General features: G+C 41.2%; 1 protein-coding gene across 1 annotated transcript in view; it reads left to right on the top strand.

The window, feature by feature from the left end:
* The first annotated feature begins 302 nt into the window (after positions 1 to 302).
* Exoc6b (exocyst complex component 6B) overlaps positions 303 to 20,217 on the top strand; it is a 369,762-nt gene continuing 349,847 nt past the window's right edge. The window contains exon 1 of the mRNA XM_051203059.1: positions 303 to 536. Coding sequence (XP_051059016.1) covers positions 427 to 536 — 110 coding nt within the window. The 5' untranslated portion in view covers positions 303 to 426. The remainder of the gene's footprint in view (positions 537 to 20,217) is intronic.

Below are 20,217 nucleotides of genomic sequence, written 5' to 3'. Positions count from 1 at the left end.
CAAGGCGCCTCACAACTAACTGTAGCTCTAGTCCTGGGTGATGTGACAGTTTCTTCTGGCTTCCTGGGGCACCAGGCATACATGTAGTGCATAGACATAAACGCATGTGAAATACCCATACATATTTAAAAAAATGTGCAGAGTTAATACCACTGCCTGATCTGGTGTCACCGTATACAGGTGCCCTAAAGAGCCATGGGTCTATATCAAGGTCGCAGCAATTAGCGCAGGCTCAGCCTGAGTCAGCGAACTACAAATCCCAGCGGGCTGTGCGCGACGCTCGCGGCCGGGCTGACGCCTGGTGGTGGGGGGCGTGGCATCCGAGGGCGGGGTCGCGCTGCGGGGTGCTGGCCCAGCGGCCGCGGATCCTGGGCTGAGGGAGTGAGGGGTCCTCGCTGAGTGAAGGCCTCGCGGCCGTGCCCTGTGATGGAGCGGGCGAAGATGGCGGAGGAGAGCCTGGAGACGGCGGCGGAGCACGAGCGGATCCTGAGGGAGATCGAGAGCACAGACACGGCCTGCATCGGGCCCACGCTCAGGTACCGGGGCGGGGCGGGGTCGGGTGCGGCGGCTGGCCGAGGGGAGAGCCGCGGGTGTCCCGGGTCTTGGGCGAGGCCCTGCTGGGGAGCCCGTCCGGGGAGAGAGGCTGCGGCGCGGCTCTGCTGGGCCGCCGCTCCTTTCGGTCAGGAGCGGGCGCCGGCTCTGCCCATCACGGCTCCTCCGAGAGCGTCCTGGTTACCTTGGTCCTGGAGGAGCGGTTCTCCCTCCTTCCCTCACCCGAGAGCCCGGTTCCTGAGGACGACCCCGCCCGAGTGCAGCCTCGGGACCTTGCCACTACCCGAACCCGTAGCTTCTACTTGCGTTGCCCGTGAAGGTGTCAGAACGCACCTGGCCTTCCTGGTCTTAACTACCTTGTACTTGTTACACAGGGTGCAAGGCGTTGATGTGCAGATAACATCAATGGAAGCCGATGAGCAACCCTACCGTTGGGGTACGCTTAATGCTCCCCTGTATCAGACGAGGCACGGGGCAGTGAAGTGCCTTATCCAAGGTCACAGGGGAAAGACAGTGGGTTTCTAGTTCCGAGCCCAGGCGCTCTGCACCTGGACGCGCTGCCTTTCCTCCTTTTTGTGGCGCCCGGGGACAGAACGCACTGTCTGCAGTGTGCCAGGCTAGCCCTCTTCCTCCGAACTGTGCCCAGCCCACAGATTCTTCACTACTTTTGTTCTGCCTTAGTCTGGGATTACCATCTGCTATACTTCCTGTTGGAGATTATTCACCAGCACCAGGTTTGAACCCCCGCAGTTTTCCCGGTGCCCTAGAACTATTCCTCCTGGTCCTTTCCCGTGGAGCTTTCTGGCCTCCCCATTCAGTCTGTGCGTTGGAAATCACTTCACCCCCTCCTTGTACAATACTGGATCAGTGCTCCTGCCTGCATTGCTTGCATTTTCACGGGGAGAGTTGTCCCGGGAAACGAGTGACTGAAGAAGGCCAGGGACTTCTGCTTTTAGCTCCACTTGTACAGTTTTCTTCTCCAGCCTCCATTGTTAGTGCCAAGCAAGTTTTCTGTGTCACTCCTCTTGGAAATAACTGTCCTTAATAGTTTGTACTGCACCCCCCGTGTGTGTGTGTGTGTGTGTGTGTGTGTGCGTGTGTGCGTGTGTGCGTGTGTGTGCGCGCGTGCGTGTGTGTGTGTGTGTGTGTGTGTGTGTGTGTGTGAGCGTGCGCTAAGATTTGAATCAGGGTCTCTCGAAGACAGCAACAATTCTTTACGACAGAGTTGACCCTTCAGTAACTCCCAGGGGACTTTTACCTCCCCCCCTCTTTTTTTTGGTGCCAGTTCTTTTGCACAATTACTTTCCTCTCCTTGTGTCACGATCATGACCAGCATTCTCCTCTAATTTCCTATTTTCTTGTGCTGTGAAAGGCCAGTGATTTTTCATTTCAAAGCCCATCATGAAAGCCCACGATCACGCGCTCGCTCGTATCCTCCTAAATGTGTCATTAGCAGCTGTTACTGTTTGGCTTTCTGCAACTAAAATGTTAATAGAACGAAGGAAAATGTCATGTTCTAGTCTGTTAGGAAATTTGGCTGCTGAATTGAGTATTTGGGATCACTAGAGTCCAGGAAGGGTTCCTTATCCGTATTTATTGTCTTGAGTTGCTTGTGGTTTAGTATGCTAACCCTTTTATTTTTTTGGAGGAGAGATGCAGTTTCCTGATGCCAGGCCGTCCTCATACTTGCTGTGTAGCTGAGAACACCCTTGAACTTCTCACTCATTACTGTCACTGAATTCTTTTTTTTTTTTTCTTCCTGGTTCTGTGGTTGTGCATGAATTTGGAAGTCTTTTTCTTTTATTTTATGGAGACACTGTTAATGACAAGAAAAAGAAGTAAAAGTCCAGAAAGTATCACATGACCCTATCTGTTGGTTGTTTTTCCTGACTGTATTGTTGAGGATTTGAATTAAATTTTTAAAACATTATTTTATGTTCATTGGTGTTTTGCCTGAATGTATGTCTGTGTGAGGGTATCAGAAACCTTGGAACTGGAGTTACAGACAGTGTGGGTACTGGGAATTGAACCTGAGTCCTCTGGAAGAGCAGCCAGTACTCTTGACCACTGAGCCACCTCTCCAGCCCAGGTTAACGTTTATTTATTTATTTATTTTTATTTCTTTAACATTCATGTATGTCTTTCTTTCTGCACTATGCATGTGTTTGTGTATGAACGCACATTTAGACACCATAGCACATTTTGTAGGTCAGAGGACAACTTGCAGAATAGGTTCTCTTCTTTTACTATGTGAGTTCAGAAGATTGATCTGAGGTGTTTAAGCTTGGCAACAAGCGCCTTTAACTGCTGAACCAGAGACCTGCTTGCTGTCTCTGGCCCAAGGATTTGGATTATTTATTTATTCTTTTTTGGGGATCATGTAGATCATGCTGGCCTTGAACTCACAGAGATCTGCCTGCTTCTAACTCTCCAGATGGGTTTAAGGCATGCATCAGCCATGCATGGCTGAGAGTTTCTTTTGAGGCTGTTGGCATAGAAGCACAGCCACACGTCAACCCTTGGCTGAAGAGAGTCATTTGTTCATGGAGGTCATTCTCTTCGGTGTATCACACTTATGGGTGAAGAAGGGAGGGAGAAACTGCTTAGCTGGCCATATCAGTCTTGGTGATCACCGGGGTTATGATGTCACAGCCAAATTATCCTCACATCTCAAGCACTAACATTCTGGTTCCAAATCAGGTATGAATAATAGTTCTGTTTTCATTTTTGTCAAATCCCATGTCTGTATTTCTATTCTTATTTATCTCATTATTTAACCAATAGTAGTCATTTCTGTATTTTGCTTAGTGGATCATAGCAATGGGCATTCACTCTAATTGTACTTAGCATTTTGTTTTTAAGTTTTTAACTTGAATAATGAAATACATTGCCATTTAAAAAGTAGCGTTATAGCTGGGTGTGGTGGCTCATGACTGTAATCCCAGCACTTGGGTGGTGGAGGCAGCAAGTTAAGGAGTTCAGGGTCATTCTTGGTTACACATCAAGCTCAAGGCAAGCCTGGGGTGTATGAAACCCTGTCTTTAAAAAGTAGCTTTATTGAGATACAATCTATATAATAACACGTGATCTACATATTGTTTAAAATGTATAACTGATTGACTTGCAGTATATCCATAGAGTTTTGCAGTAATCACCATAGTCTAATTTATGATTACTTTATCCCCTCCCAAACAAACACACATTCTTTGAGAGACACTTTTCATTTCCTCTTGTCCATGCCAGTCTCACTTTCAAGGCTGTCCTTGAACTATGTGCAGCCTAAGATAACTTTGAATTCCAGATCTTTTTGCCTCCACCTCCTAAATGCTGGGATTACAGTTGTATACCACCACACCCAGCTTCCTACTTGCTACTTTAGACATCTGGGCATTTTGTGTAAATAGATTTATACAAGGATTATTATTATTATTATTATTATTATTATTATTATTATTATTTGCTACTTATGGTAATGTTCTCATATGGGCGTGCATCTGAACTCATTTCTTTTTTATTGCTGAATAATACTCCATTGTGTATGGATGTACTTGTGCCACATTTTATTTGTTCATCAAGTTGGTGCATATTTTGATCATTTCCGTTTTTGAGGTTGTTATGAACAATGTCCTGTGTCTTTTTTTTTTTTTTGTGTGTGTACTTATGTTTTCATTTCTGGAGATCAGAGGAAGCAGTTGGGATCATTGTGTAGCCTCCCTAAGGTAACTACAGTGTTCCAAATGTCTAGTGGTATAAGGGTGGTTTGGCTGTCTGGTTGACTGACAGCATTTTTGCTGTATGCAACTAGAGCAAGGGAGAGTGTAGTGAATTAGGAAATAAGATTGCCCCTTTCTCCAAGATTTTCACTTACTTTTCATTTTTATCTTTGAGACAAGGTCTCTGGTAGCTCAGACTGGCCTCAAAATTGCCTTGTAACTGAGGCTGCCCTTGAATTCCTGATATATCCCTTCCTCTAACTCCCTTCAGTAAAAACCAAAAGAATTTATCATTAATATTAATAATAGTTTTTAAAAGGTTGGTAGTGTTTTAAAGTGCAAAGCACTTGGCCAGCCAGAGGAGGGCCTATTGTCAATTTTAGTAGGAAATAAGTATATGAAAGTCTGTTAGTATATTCTGATATAGTCTGTCCTTGGCAATCATTGAAGGAAAAGACATCACTCATGGTTTATGTATTTCAACAATTATAACTTCTTTTGGTGACATTTCATGTTTATTTGTAAGTGCAATATGAAGATTGAAATGATTATTACTGTGTATATGATATATGTGGGGATGCATGCGTGCCATGGAGCTTGTGTGGAGTCAGGGCAGCTTTATATAGCTTTCCTTCCAATTCCAGTCATTGATCTCAGGCCATTAAGCTTTCATCACGTGCTTTTGACCCACCAAGCTATCTTGCCCATCTGCTCTAAAAAATACATTTTAAAAATTACATTTTACCTATTTATTTTGCGTGTGTGCCACAGTGTGTGTGGGCGTGTGAAGATAGGGGACAACTTGTGGGAGTCAGTTATCTCTTTCTTCCATGAAGGTCTTGCTGATTGAACTCTGGTTGTTAGGCTTGGTGGAAAGTGCCTTTAAAACCCACTGAGCTGTCACTGGCCCGGAGAATCAGTGCCTGTGGAAGCAAGAAGAGAATGTTGGATTCCCTGGAGCTGGAGTTACAGACTGTTTCAATAGGTGCTGGGAATTGAACCCCATTCTTCTGGAAGAGCGTTCAGTACCTCTTTCCAGCCATCTTTCCAGCCCCTCCCCAATTTTCCTGACAGGTTTCATAGTTCAGGCTGGCCTTGTGGACTACTGTAAGGCTGAGGATGACCTTACTGCAGATCATACTGCCTTCACCTCTCAAAGGCTGGATGGAGTTAAAGCCCTTAGTCACCCACCATGCCTGGATTATCCTCGGCTTTGAGTTTAAGACCAGAAAATGTTTTTCCCTCCAAATCCTGACCAAGATGCTCTGTATGATGTTAACATATTTCCATATGGTAGATTAAGCAATGTCCTGAGTAAGTTTTTACGGGGGTTTTGGTGAAAGCATATTGTATAACCAGTATCTTAGTTGCTGCTCTGTTGTTGAGAAGCAATACCGTGACCAAAGCAACACTTATAAAAGAAAATATTTAATTGGGCACTTGCCTACAGTTTCAGAGGGTTGGTTCTTATCATCATAGCGGGAAGCTTGACAGTTTGCCAGCAGACATGGTGCTAGAGAAGTAGCTGAGAGCTTTCCACCCTGATAACAGGTAGCAGCGAGAGGGAGAGAGAAACTGGGTCTTTGCGAGCACAAAGCCCATCCTCATTCACACACCTCCTGCAGCACCGACACACAGGACACACCTTCTAATCCTCCCAAACAGTTTAAGAGTTCAGATATTAATTCTCAGTAAATGAGTGATAAATTTAAGCATGTAATATATATTTGCACAACTAATATAGAACTATAAAACATATGCGACACATTGAAACATCTGAGTGGTCTAGAATGTACTCATTTGCCTCAATAATACTTGTTTTGTTTATTTGAGACAGGGTTTTGCTTTATAGTCCTGGCTGGCTAGGAGCTTACTATGCAGACCAAGGAGGCCTTAACCTCATAGGGATTTTCCTGTCTCTGCCTCCTGTTGTATTATATGTTAAATAAGTAATGATGTTCTTGTGCCAAAAATGATGAATTTAATTAAAGTGTAGGCTCTCTTTATATAAAATTAAAAAAAATCCTGTGTGTGTGTGTGTGCGCGCGCGCGCAAATGCACACATGCTTTGATGTGTGTGTAGAGTCAGAGGGCAAGTTTGTAGAGATAGTCCTTTACGTCTACCTTCGTGTGGATTCTGGGGATTGAACTTAGGTTATTAGGCAAGCACAGCAAGTGCTTTTACTTGCTAAGCCGTTTTGCTGCCCCCACATTACATAATTTTTGAGTAAAAACTGTGGAAGAGTAGTCTATAGACCTGGTTTTATAGATCTGAGATGTCTCAAGCATTTTTGTTGTTCTGGTAGTATACAGTGGAACAGTTTCTTCCATCATAGTTCCCGTCTAGTCTCATTCTTCCTATTTGCAGCATCTGTATTATATTTATTATCATTTGTTTTTTTTTTTTTTTTCCAAGATAGGGTTTCTCTGTGTAGCTCTGGCTGTTTTGGATCTTGAGACCACACTCCAGAGATCTGTCTGCCTCTGCTTCTGCCTCTGCCTCCCAACAGCTTGGATTAGAGGCTTGTCTCACCACTTCTGGGAGCATCTGTTTTTTTTTTTTTGTTTGTTTTGTTTTGTTTTGTTTTGTTTTTGAGACAGGGTTTCTCTGTGTAGCTTTGAAGCCTGTCCTGGAACTCACTGTGAAGACCAGGCTGCCTTTGAACTCACAGACTGCCTCCTGAGTGCTGCACCACACCGCTAGGCTGCAACATCTGTATTTTTAAAACTTTTTTATTTTTTTTCTTTTTTGAAAGTTGTGTCTTTACTTGTGCTTGCTTTTTTATCTTCTTCCTACTTCCTGTAATTTAGAACTTTAAAACACACATTGTTTGAAACAGTTAAGCAAGTGAGCAAGCATCATCACAGTGGAACAATGTCTGTTTCCTGGGGAAGCTCTGCTGCTATAAACAGTAAAATTCTAAAGGTTCTATATGGATGTATGAAAATAACAGACATTGGACCTGATTGGTTTTTGTGTGGACTTTGATTTAAGGAGTGGCATTTATGGAACACATTTGGAAAACAAGGTAATAATAGAGCTAGCCAAATGCTTGCCTTTGTGTGGGGTGAAGGATTTTTATGACATTCGTAAAGAAAATGGGTCATTAGAGACCTTTAGCATTGGAGAAACAAAAGAAAAAATAAGGTAGGATAAGAATAGCTCTTGAAATCCAAAGAAAATAAAATTGAAACCATTCAGACAGTCATAGTGGTACAGGCCTGTAATCTTATAACTTGGGAAGTGGAGTCAGTAGAATCTCAAATTTGGATATAGCCTGGGCCGTATATCAAGTTATAAGGTAGTCTGGGGTACATAATGAGACCCTGGCAAGAAAAACATTTAAAATAGATGTGGATCTGACTGAATATATTTTTTAGGTTTTGAGTCATTTTTAGATGACTGTAAATTCACATGTTGTTGTACAAAATAATACAGGGGTTCCCCTGCACTTTTTACTCAGTTTCTCCCATTCATAACATTGTATAAAAACTATAATTAACAATGCCAGGTCCACAGTATTGAACAGTCAAGATTAGCATACTTCATCCCCACAGTGAACACTCAGGATACTTTCTTATAGCTTGGCCCATTTCCCTCTGCCTATATTTCCTCTTCCAATCCTGACAACCAGTCATGTATTTTTGTATCAGGTTTCAAAGAACCATACTTTACATACCCTAGGTAACATTCTAGGTTTGACTTTTTCTACTTAGCACTGAGGTTTATCTGTTTGTTATAATGTAGCAATAGTTTGCTATTTTTTTTTTAATTGCTGAGTAGTTTCCCATGGTATAATCATTTACTCATTTACTCATGAAGACATCTTCATTTGTCTCTGGGTTTTAGCTATTGTGGTACTATATTGTTTATGATCTAAGAAAGCCACTGGGGATCAAAATGCAAAGCTAGCCCAGCCATAGAGCCAGGCAGTGGTGGCACACACCTTTAATCCCAGCATTCTGAGACAGAGGCAGATGGATCTCTGTGAGTTCAAGGCCACCCTGAGCTACACTAAATAGATTCAGTCTAAAAATGAAACAGCTCACACAAAGGAGATCTCAGCACTTGGGATCCCATGCCTTTAATCCCAGCACTAGGGAGGTGAAGACAGGCTGGGCAGAGAGAGGAATATCAGGAGGAGGAGACAGGAACTGAGAGGGTTGCAGTCTGAGGCTTGGTGGAGAGCAGTGCAGTTTGCATTGCATTGTGAGGATTCATGGAGTTAGGATACCCCTTTTTGGTCTGAGGTAGAGGTAAGAGCTAGAAGCTGGCTGCTTTGCTTTTCTGATCTTTAGTTTGAACCCCAATATCTGTCTTTGGGCTTGTATTATTTGTGTTACAAGCTATTATAAATAAAATTCCTATATAAACATGTATATAGATTTTTCTGTGAACATCTGTTTTTGATTCTTTTAGTGTATCAAGGAGTAGAATTGCTGATGTTACATAAACTAACTTGTTTGCCAAAGGGTTCTAATTCCTCACATCTTTACCAGCATTTGGTGTTGCCATCTTTAGGAATTTTGTTAGTCTGTTACATATGTAACACTATTTAATTGTAGGGTTTTTTGTTTTTGTTTTGACTGATCCTTAGGTAGCTGAGGCTGTCCTTGACCTCCTGATGCTCGCTGGTCTCCATTTGTGCTACTATATCTGGCTTCATAGTAGTTTTAATTTTGGATGATAATGATGTTGCACATTTGTGCAGTGCTCATTTGTTTTGTATATAACAACTCAGGGCTTCTTGCACTTAGGTATGTCACCACTGACCTCTGTCTCCTACATTTTTTTTTTTTATTGAGGGCGAGCATAATTGTTTTTTTCCTGAAAGTTGGAGTTTTTTTTTTTGAGAAAATGGTTTAATGTAAATGTGTAGTGTGTGTGTGTGTGTGTGTGTGTGTGTGTGTGTGTGTGTGTGTGTGTATGTTAAGGAAAGGGCACTTGTACACACGAGATTAAGTGTGGGTATAGACTTCTCAAGATAGAGTTGTGTGCAAGATACTGTTCTTTGAAATAGTGGCTCAGGTTCAGCTTTCCAAGCAGAAAAGACTATTTTTATGGAGCAGGGAATTGCCAAGTGTTTCTTGCATATTTCTAGAGGAAGAACATCCTTCTAAGTAAGGGCTTTATTTTACTTGAACTTTTAAGTCAGGTTTAAAGTACAAATGCTTATAAGTATGACTAGTACTGAATCAGAAAGTGGCTTTTTTTAGTAGTTACATGAAAAAATACTCAGTATCACTGATCATTAGAGAAATGAAATAAAAAATTCAATGAGAGATCATATTATCGCTTCATACCTGTTCAGATGGTCATCATGAAAAAGCCAAAAGAAGCACAGCCTGGTGGTGCACACCCTAGTTCCTGCGTTCAGAGGTGGAAGCAGGAGAGCTGTAGTTCAAGGGCAGCCTCAGCTACACGGTGAGCTCAGGATGAGCCTGCACTGTACAGACCATATCTTAAAAAAAGAAACACAGACAAGGTCAATAGTATGGAGATCCCTCAAGAAGTTGAAAGTAGAGAAAATATGATTCAGCAATAGATGAAGATAACATGGTGTTTTTTAAAATATATTTATTATTTTTCTTATTTTACATATCAGTCCCAGTTCCCTCTCCCTCCCATTCCCCCCACAACTCCCACTCTTATTCCCCCCCCCCACTCCACATGTAGGGTGAGGCCTTCCAGGAGGGATCATCAAAATCTGTCAAGGCATTTGGAGTAGGGTCTAGGCCCTCCCTCCTGCCTCTGGACTAAGGGAGTAACCCTCCATGGGGAATGGGCTCCCAGTCCTTTTGTGCTTCAGGGAAACATCCTGGTTCCACTGTCAGAGGTCCCTTAGACTGCCCAGGCCTACTAACTGAGACCCACGTTCAGGGGATCTGAGTCAGTCCAATGCTGGATTCCCAGCTGTCAGTCTGGGGGCCCATTAGCTCCTCCTTCTTCAGGTCAGCTGTCTCTGTGGGTTTCTGTAGTCTGGTCTTGACCCCATTTTCTTATACTTCTCCCTCTCTGTAACTGGATTTCAGGAGTTCAGCTCAGTGCTTAGCTGTGGGTGTCTGCTTCTGTTTCCATCAGCTACTAGATGAGGGCTCTATGATGGCATATAAGTTATTTATCAATCTCATTATCAGGGAAGGGTATTTAAGGTAGCCTTTCCACTGTTGTTCAGATTGTTAGTTGGGGTCATCCTTGTAGGTCTCTGGACATTTCTCTAGAGTTATTTTTTTTTTTCTCTTCAAAACTATAATGGCTCCCTCTATTATGGTATCTCTCTCTCTTTTCTTTTTTGCTCTCATCTGTTCATCCCCTGACTTAATCTTCCTAGTCCCACGGGCTTTCCTCCTCTCCCCTTCTCTTTCTCCAAACTCCCTCTCCACTCACTGCTCACTCATACCCCCAATATGCTCAGGAGATCTTGTTCCTTTCCCCTTCAGCATTCATGTATACACACAGTGGAGGACAGTTCACACTTAATGAAGAGAATCCTGTAATTTTGATAATTTGTAATTTGATTTAATTTGGAAGACATTATACTAAGTGAAATAAGCCTAGAACAGAAAGACTGATTGTTTTAACTTGTAAATACAGTCTAAAAAAGTTGAAAAGAGGCTAGAATGGTAGTTGTCAGAGGCTGCCTGGGGAGAGGATAAGGAGATGCTGGTCATAGGGTACAGAGTTTTAGTTGGGCTGAATATGTTCTAGAGGTCTATTATGCATCACAGTTACTATAAACAATGTAGCTCTTCAGAATGGTCCAGTGATTGATGAACCATGGCAGGCTTTTCTACAAACTGCCTCTGACAAAACTATGCTGTGATAGAATTGAATAGAAGACTCCTTCCTTGTAATCGAATTGTTACCCTCATACAAAGAAGATTGAGAAAACACCAAAATCTGATATGTGGTATGTGCCCATTCCATCTTTGAGGTGTTTGTGCTGTGAGACTCAGACTCAGTCCTTATGTGAACATCTAAAACAGGAGAACAGGTCGCAGGGCCTGTGATGAATCCATGTGTGCTAAATTTGTTTGTGACGGAATCCAGCATGCTTTCCTTGTTGAGGATTAGAAATGTGAAAGTATTGTAGCCCGGAATTATAAAGCCAAGTAAGTGCAGAGTCTTCTTAAGGAATAAGAAAAACCTGTACTTGAACATTGCAGAAAGAGTAGGTCTTTACTTATCTCTTGAAAAGTGATAAGTATTTGAGGTGATGGCTGGTTACCTCGACTTAGTCATTTTGTAATGTTTATTTGCATCAAGATACTTTTACTGTAAATTTGTAAGTAAGCTATACTTTAATAAAGCTGATCAAAATTAAAAAATGAAAGTAATCATTATTATCATTAGAAACAAGGACCATGACCTCTTTTCAATAAGCTCAGTTCTGGCAGATAACTAGGATAGGAAAATTAAGCCTTTAGTGTTTTATCAGATGTCAGCTGTCATCACTTCCATTATCAAAGTCATACTTTGGACGTCATGACCTAGAATCTGCCCTTGTTGTAGGTTTATTAATTTCATGGGTCATCTTTGTGTGTGTGTGTGTGTTTTTTTTTTTTATATATTCTACCCTCACTATATAGGCTCGGTAAGGAATTTTATTTTTGTTACCTGACAGTAATCTGGGTCCTGGAAGCTCAGTTTCCCTGCTGCTCAAATTAGTTTTAAGTTATGGAGCTTGTTGATAGGACGAGAGAAATTTGAGGCAGAACCTTAGAAGGCTTTCATTTCTTTTTTAAAAAATTTTTAATTGATTATTTGGGAATCTCACATTATGTGCCTCCATGATACTCACCTTCCAATCTTTCAAATCCACAGTATCCACCCCTGTACACCATGCCACCCCCCAAATGAGACAAGTCCATTTTATGTTGCCCATATATTCACTGAAGCATGGTCAAATTCATATTTTAGTGGCCAGTCCCCTGAAGGGAGGATGAGTGTTTCTCAGCCTACAGCCACACCAGAAGCCCTGAGCTGATGAAGCCTTGCTGAGGTCAGAATGGGGCAGGACCACTTGTCTTCACCCTTGGTACCACTTGTACTGCAGTGCTGTTGACAGGTGAGGGGTGGGGCAGGCTCTCCCACACCCATGGGGACATTAACATGGCTTCAGATGGCGACCCTGATCAGGGACATCCTTAGGGGCTTTGGTGGTTACTCAGTCCACAGACATCAGCATGGCCATTGACCGTATCAGGACCTCTGATCCACGCATATGGCTCTCAGTGGATGCATGGACTGTGAGCCTCAACATGGTCTCTGGTGGTTACACATACCACTCATATCAGCTTGGTGCTCCAAAGTAGCAAAGAGACATCACCAAGGCGTTGGACAGCAGCACAGACGGCATAGGCCTTTATGGATCTCAGGCGTCTCTCTGGGGAAGCGCATGGACTACCAGCACCAACATAGTCCTTCAAGGAGGTCCAACCTGGAAAGTGAATAGTTCCTATTTCAGGCCTCCATTGTTGCCTAGGGCCAGAGGAAACCGTGGCTGTGCAGCATGTTCAGTGCCGGAGTCTGTGTCTGCATAAGCTTCAGGCTGCTGTACACATACATCATGTTGTCCTTGAACTTCTGTGTCTCCAGCCTGCCTCCATACTCAGGATCCTCCTGCCTCAGCCTCTCAAATACTGGGATTATGCATATGACCCACCAGGTCCAGCAAAGCAGACTGGTCATTTTTTTCCTTCAGTTTTCAGGTAGAATTTCCATCTTACATATATTAGAGAAGCACTTGGCTTCTTCTCCAGACCAGAGAACTTTATTTTATAGATTTATTTTTATTTTTATTGTATGTGTATGAGTGTTTTGCCTTCGTGTATGTTCTGGGTGCAGTGCCCAAAGGCCGTAAGGGGTACTGGAGTGGTGGTTGTGAGCTTCCATTTTGGTGCTGGGAACCAAACCAGGAACCTCTAGAAGAGAACTATGTATTCTTAACCTCTGAGCTGTCTTTCCAGCTTCCAAGAAAGGGTCTTTTACATGAATTTCTTATGTTTAGTGTGTTAGTTTATTCATAGGTTAGCAGCTCTAAAGCCTTATAAATGATGTACTTGCTATCCAGAGATGACAGTGCTTAGATTCAATTAATAGTATTTTGAATCATCCTTTTTTGTCTTTTCCCCAGAGATTTGAGCATTCTATTATTGTGTGGTCAGCAGGAATTTCAGGTTTATCATTGTTCAGAATTTTCGGCAAGTTGCCCTGAGTATCACTAGGCTTTTGATAACTTGCACTATCTGGAGATTGGGAATTTTATTTGTTCTTTTTGAGTCAGTAGGTGGGGCTCCTGTTTTATTTATGATATTTTAAGTATTCATCTAGACCTGGCTTTCATTTATGTGCCACTAACAATACCAAGAGGTGTTTAATAAGCCTTTCTTTCTCCATGATGCAGTGAGTCCAGGCTGTGTGCGGATGTAGGCGTTCTGTGTGTGACTAGCCACTTTGCCAGGGGAAGTCACCAGATTTTACCCTGTAGTTTCTACTTTAGTAGACCTGTGGTGTAGCCACAACTAGTCATTTCTTCTGTAAGTTTATATCCACACAGAATCACATGAAAGGGAAGTCAGTTGGTCTCTAGGGAAATCAATGAAGCCCAACAAGGTGACACAACTTATATCTCTGCATTCTGGGAGCAGAGGCAGGCAGATCTCTTGAGTTGTAGGCCAGCCTGGTTTACATAACTAGCTCCAGGACAGTCAGGGCTACATAAAGAGAAAATATAACCAGACCAAACCAGAAAAAAAAAAATAAAAAAGGAAAAATATTGAAATTTTAAAATGAAAAGGAACTTTTTTCTTTCTGAATTAAGTTTTTTTTTTTTTTTTTTTTTTTCAAAGACTGGTTCCCATGTAGCCTTGAATCTCTGATCTTCCTGTTTATACCTCCAACTGCTAAGATCAAGGCATGTACTTATGTATTTCTAGGGTTCAAACCCAGGTTTTTGTACATGCTAAGCAAGCACTCTACCAACTGAACTACATGCCTGGCTAGTATAAAAGTATAAAGAAAAGTTGTCTTAGGCCGAGAGTGTAACTATGTGGTAGGGTGCTTTCCCCTTTCCTCCTCCTCGTTCTTCCCTCCAATCCCTCTTGTGCCCACGTTTGCTTTCTGAAATCCAAGCAAGTGTTCTTCAAAAATCAACAAGATTGTTATGTATGTATGCACATTTATAATAATACAACTTGCTCACCTCCTTCATATAATGTTGCTGGTATGTATATGATTTCAGGGTTGATAATTTGCTATTGGATACTTAATAAGAGGGGTCATTGTGGGAAAGAATATTTCTGTTCTCAACATTCCTTAGTTGCCTGTAGTTTTTTGTTATGGTGAAATTTCCCCCTTCCATGTTAGCATGTCTGTTGGTGGTGTACTTGTTCAGTTGTTTTCCTATCCTATTTTTTTTAAAGGAAAAGATTACTCTTTTTATAAGAGTTTAAAAATAGTTTCTTTTCTATACATTCTGATATTAAAATATATTTAATACAGCTGGAAGTGGAGCCCATGCTCATAATTCCAGCCTATTGATGCTAAGGAAGAACCCCCAAACAACCCCTCCTCATAACAACAAGATCCCCAAATTGTAAATATTTTATACATTAAATATCAAATAATATAATAAAAAGAAACAAAATAATATGCTTAATTACATAATATTAATGCTTAAAATAGATTAATCAAGAATACATCTTAAGCCTGGTGGTGATGGTGACACACACTTTTAATCTCAGCAGAACCAGGCAGATCTCTGAGGCCAGTCTACAGAGAAAAGTTCTAGCTAGGGCTACATAAAGAAACCCTGTCTTGAAAACCAAACCATAACAAAAGAGCACACCTCAAGGACTAGGGAGACAGCAGCTGTAAACCCAGAACTTGTGATGCTGAAACTGGCAGATCATTGGAGCTTGCTGGATATCTAGCTTAGCAAGTCAGTGAACTCTAGTTTCAGGGAGAGATTCTATCTCAAAAAATAAATTGGAGAACAGTTGAGGAAGACATCTCATGTTGATGTCTGGTCTCCATACATACCTGCACAAATACTGGATATTTTTCACATAATATGAACTTTGGCTAAATGATTTTTTCCCCTGTAAGAATACCTAGGAATAAATTAGTCATTGTTATTGTCTTAGTTAGGGTTTCTATTGCTGTGATGAAAACACCATGACTAAACAGCAAGTTAGGGAGGAAAGGGTTTATCTGGCTTACACTTTCATTTACTCCTCTTCTTTCGGTTAGATAGATGATAAATGCACGAAGGAAGATTCATATTAGTTTCTTTATTCCTATGCTTTTCAGCAATTTCCATAATGTAAGTTTTCTAAAACAAGAAAACATTAATGTAAATTTCAATGTATTTTGCATATCAAAAAGAAAAGCATGTTTAATTGCAAGTAACGTTATTTCTATGTTGTCTTTTAAAAACCTTTAAAGTAACTATTTGCTTATTATGTATATGTTTTTGAGTATGCGTGTGTACACCACATGTGTATAGTACTCATGAACAGAAGAGAGGGTTTTGGATCTCCTGGAACTGGACTTCTAAGTAGTTGTGAGTTGCCATGTGAGTGCTAGGAACTAAACCCAGATCCATCTGAAGAGCAGCAAGTGAACTTAATCACTGAGCTATTTCTCCAGCCACTTCATATTGGCTTTTAAATAAACAAATTATTATTATTATTATTATTATTATTATTATTATTATTATTATTATTATTATTGGTTTTCTGAAACAGGGTTTCTCTGTAGCTTTGGAGGCTGTACTTGCTCAGGAGACCATTCTGTCCTCGAACTCAGAGATCCACCTGCCTCTGCCAACCAAGTGCTGGGATTAAAGTCATGTGCCACCACTGCCCAGCTCAAATAAACAAATTATGTATGAGTGTTTTGCCTACATGTATGCATGTGCCTGGTACTCATAGAAGCCAGCAGAGGGAGACAGATTTCCTGGACCTGGAGTTATAGACAGTTGTGAATTTCTGTGTAGGTTCTGAGAACCAATCATGGGTCTTCTGCAAGAGCAGCAAGTGCTCTTAACTTCTGAGCCATCTTTTCAGCCCCTCTGTAATTGGCTTTTAATAATCTTCTTCCCATTGTGATATTAATTTACTTTAATACTGAATGGTATTTTAATGAGCTATGAATTGGATCAGTTGTTAAATCACAAACGATAGATTTACCACAATTGAATCTATAGAAAAACCAACCTGAATAAAAATATTCACAAAACAGTATTTTGTTTAATTCATGCCTATGTGAACTGGATATCCCATGGTGTAACTTTGATCTATCTTCAGTGTATGAAGAATTTTTTAATCCTGTGTCCATTCCTAGTAGAAATAAACTTGACCACAGAAAAAGGATGATGTAACTAATTTTACTTTTTATATTTCCTGTATTTTATTAATAGTTTTGTTCCTTGAAAAAGGAAAACATCTGACATTAGGGAAAATTGTATTCACATCACTTTGCAGTGTAAAAATGTGCCTGGACTGCCAAGGGTGTTCCTGATAAATTATGCTTTCCTGATTATGTCTGCATTCTTTGGGACTAACGCAGTAATGGATATACTAGATATTTAAGAAATGACATGAGCCAAAAATGTAAATGGAAAAAACACTGTTAAGGAGAATAAATGTAAATATAACCATTTTATAAACTTCAAATTTGCCATCTAGTTAACAGCAAGCATAATAATAAGGATTGATTTTATGTAACTTCACAGCAAATAAAATTATACCCAAGTTTTACAATTCTTTTTGCTTTCTGAGATAGGGTTTCTCTGTGTAGCTTTGTAGACCAGGCTGGCCTCGAACTCACAGAGATCTGCCTGCCTCTGCCTCCTGAGTGCTGGTATTAAAAGTATGCACCTCCACTACCTGGCTGAGTTTATTAATTCTTAAGCTTTATTGTAAATTCAAATTCATTTTGTCCAAAGTAAGATTGAAAAAAGCATAGCTTGAAACTGGAATACTTTTTTATTATTTGAAAAAAGGTTATTTATTTAAAAAAAGATTTATGAGTATGTGTACCAGGTGTGAGCTGGTGCCTTTTGGGGTGAGAAGAGGTCAGATCCTGGAGCTGGAGTTACAGGTGGTTGTGAGCTTCCTGACGGGGCTGCTGGGAACCAAACCCAGATCCTCTAGAAAAGCAGCAAGTACTCAATGCCAAGCTATCTCTTCACAACCCCACCCCGCCTTGAGTTCATTAAAAAAAAAAAAATTAAACTCTAGTCTTTAGTATGTTGGCAATAAACTAGAGACTAGACTTTATTTTACGTTTATTTATCCCACATATATATATACACACATGTGAGAGGGAGAGGGTGAGAAAGTGGGATGGAGAATGTGTGTGTGTGTGTATGTGTGTGTGTGTGTGTGTGTGTGTGTGTGTGTGTGTGTGTGTGCGCACATGCCTTGGCATAAATGTGGAGGTCAGGGGACAATTTGTGGGACTCAGTTCTCTCCTTCCATCGTATGTGCTCCAGGGATTAAGTCTAAATTATGAGGTGACAAGTGCCTTTACCTGCTGAGCCGTTTCAGTGGCCCAGGATTTGAGTATTTTAATCACTAGTTGTCTTAGTTACTTTTCTATTGCTGTGAAGAGACAACATGACCAAGGTAACTTATAAAAGAATGCATTTAAGTGGGGCTTGCTTACAGTTTCAGAAGGTTAGTGCAGGACTGTGACTCTACCATCTCCCACATCTTGGAATCATGGTGCAATTCAGGTTTTATGTTCTCAGCTTTATGTGATGGCCTGTTTGCAGGGACTCCCTTGCCACATGCCATCAGGGCTTCAGCAGTTTTCCTAAACTAAAGAGGAAGATCCCACAACCCATTTTCTCCTGTATTCTGTATTCTAAAGCTTAGAAACACTGGCCAGTGCTGCCAGTGTAGTTGGATGTTTGGGATGGAATATGGTCCCCTCCTTGATTTACATTTATAATAGCCTTTGATTTCTTGATGCTTTCCTTTGTTGAATAATCTTTGCTTTGCTTTTGGAGTAGATTCTCTAGGGATTTTCTTTTTACAAGTTCCATGATTAGCGAGGTGGGGTCTTTCTTACGTTCAGGTATCACTCTGTTCATTCCATTTCTCCGCTTTCAACACAAACCTTTAGATTTAGACTTTTCATTCCCTGGTGTTATTTTTCCTCCTCAAGTTGTACTTTGTAATTCTTTTTGTACTGCTTGTACTTTTTCACTGTACTTTTGCATTAAGAATGAAAACTAATAACCACGTGACACAGTCAATACTAGGCTATCTTGAAATCTCTGCCAATGATACTGGTTCAAAACTCTTCAATTTAGCCTCAGGCAGATTCTTAGGACAAGGGCCAAAAGCAGCCATATTCTTTGCCAAAACATTACAAGAATTGTCTTTAGCCCAGTTGCTAATTTTGTTTTACTCAGAAACCTCTTGAGCTGGCCTCAAACCCAAGGCAATACTCCTGGCTAGTCTACTGAGTGCTGGGATTACAGGTAAATCACCACACCCAGTTCTTTTTTTTCTCACACTGGACTAAGGAAGTAGATTTCTTCCTTTTTTCTGAAGAACCAGAGAACAGACCTTTTTAAAGGTGTTGGGGCTGGGGATGTTTGCAGTTGGAGTACTGAAGGATGTTTTCCACACACTTCTTCCCTGTCTCTTCAGAAAACTGTCCTTTTTAAGGAATCAGATGTGTGCCAAGGCTGCCTGTTTAGTATTGGGAATAAGCCAGAGAAAATGATGGGGTTGTCCAAGTTGCCCAGTGGTCTCAGGCATTCAGAACTAGTATGGTGTTTTTCTGGAGCTCTCTTTCCCGTGTTTCATTTTTAAAATGCCCTTCACTGAGAGGTCCCCTCAGGAGATTAATGCCCTCTGGGCTTCCCCTCCAGAGAAGTACTTAATACGTTTATTATTTGTTTGTTATAAAGTTTTTCTGAGATCTAAATTTAAACTTAATGCGTAGTACAGGCTGGCCTGGAGCTCATAATCCCTCTGCCTCAGCCTCCCCAGTGCTGGGATTACAAGCATATGCCACTGATGTCCAGCCCTGAGATGTGCTCTGGCCTGAGATGTATTTGTACACTATTTATTGTGACCCACTGGGAAGTGTGCTTTGTGGTATACCTTTCACCCTCTTGGTAATTGTCTCCTACTTGTTCATGAGTGTTCTCCTGAGGCTGAGTGAAATTGGTGTGGTTGAAGATTGAGTCAGTGGAGCTGAGGGGATGCCCAGGAAAGCTCTTCCTCCAAACTGTGACTACCCACTGATGCCGAGTGCCCAGTGCCGAGTGCTGAGTGCTGGGAAGAGGGCCTGGGTGTGCTGCTGTGTGCTGAAACTTAGTGGGGCAGGTAAATAAATGGGTTTCCCCCTTTCATACACAGAACTCTTAGTGCTGGTAGAACAAGAAACCTAGCTGTACCCTAACCTAGAGTTCATTACCTTTAAGCCATTTCTAAACTCAATATTTTATGTTTATCTTAGTATTTTTCCAATGTGTCTGTAGCTCAGAATCATCCAAAATGACACATTGTGCACTAGAGCTTTACCTTACTGCCTGGGTAGAGAAGCACCAATATCGCCATATTGGGCTGATGGGTTTTTTTTAGGAAAGTACATGGATTTTTATACTCAATGCTGTTATGTCTGCTGACCTTGCTCTTGCTTCAGATTTTATCACCTTTTATCCTTTCACCTTTATTGAACAATCATGGTAATTTAAGTTCTCAATGAGATGGCAGCTCTTCTCTTAATGTTTTACTTTTTTTTTTTTTAAACCTCACTATAGAAGTTCTATTAGTCAGATATAGCGATGCAAACCTGTGACCTAACATTCTGTGCTAGTTTATTTCTGTTATCGCCGAAGCATCTGCTCCATTCGGTGAGTGAGTCATAGTAGCTACCCAGTGTCTGTCTGCTCACCCATCAAGTCAGCCCTGGCGCGTAACT

The sequence above is a fragment of the Phodopus roborovskii genome, unplaced genomic scaffold (assembly GCF_943737965.1).
Source record: "Phodopus roborovskii unplaced genomic scaffold, PHOROB, whole genome shotgun sequence".
NCBI lineage: Eukaryota > Metazoa > Chordata > Mammalia > Rodentia > Cricetidae > Phodopus > Phodopus roborovskii.
The sequence above is the reverse complement of the archived record's forward strand: the minus strand, read 5'-3'. Positions and strand labels throughout refer to the sequence as shown.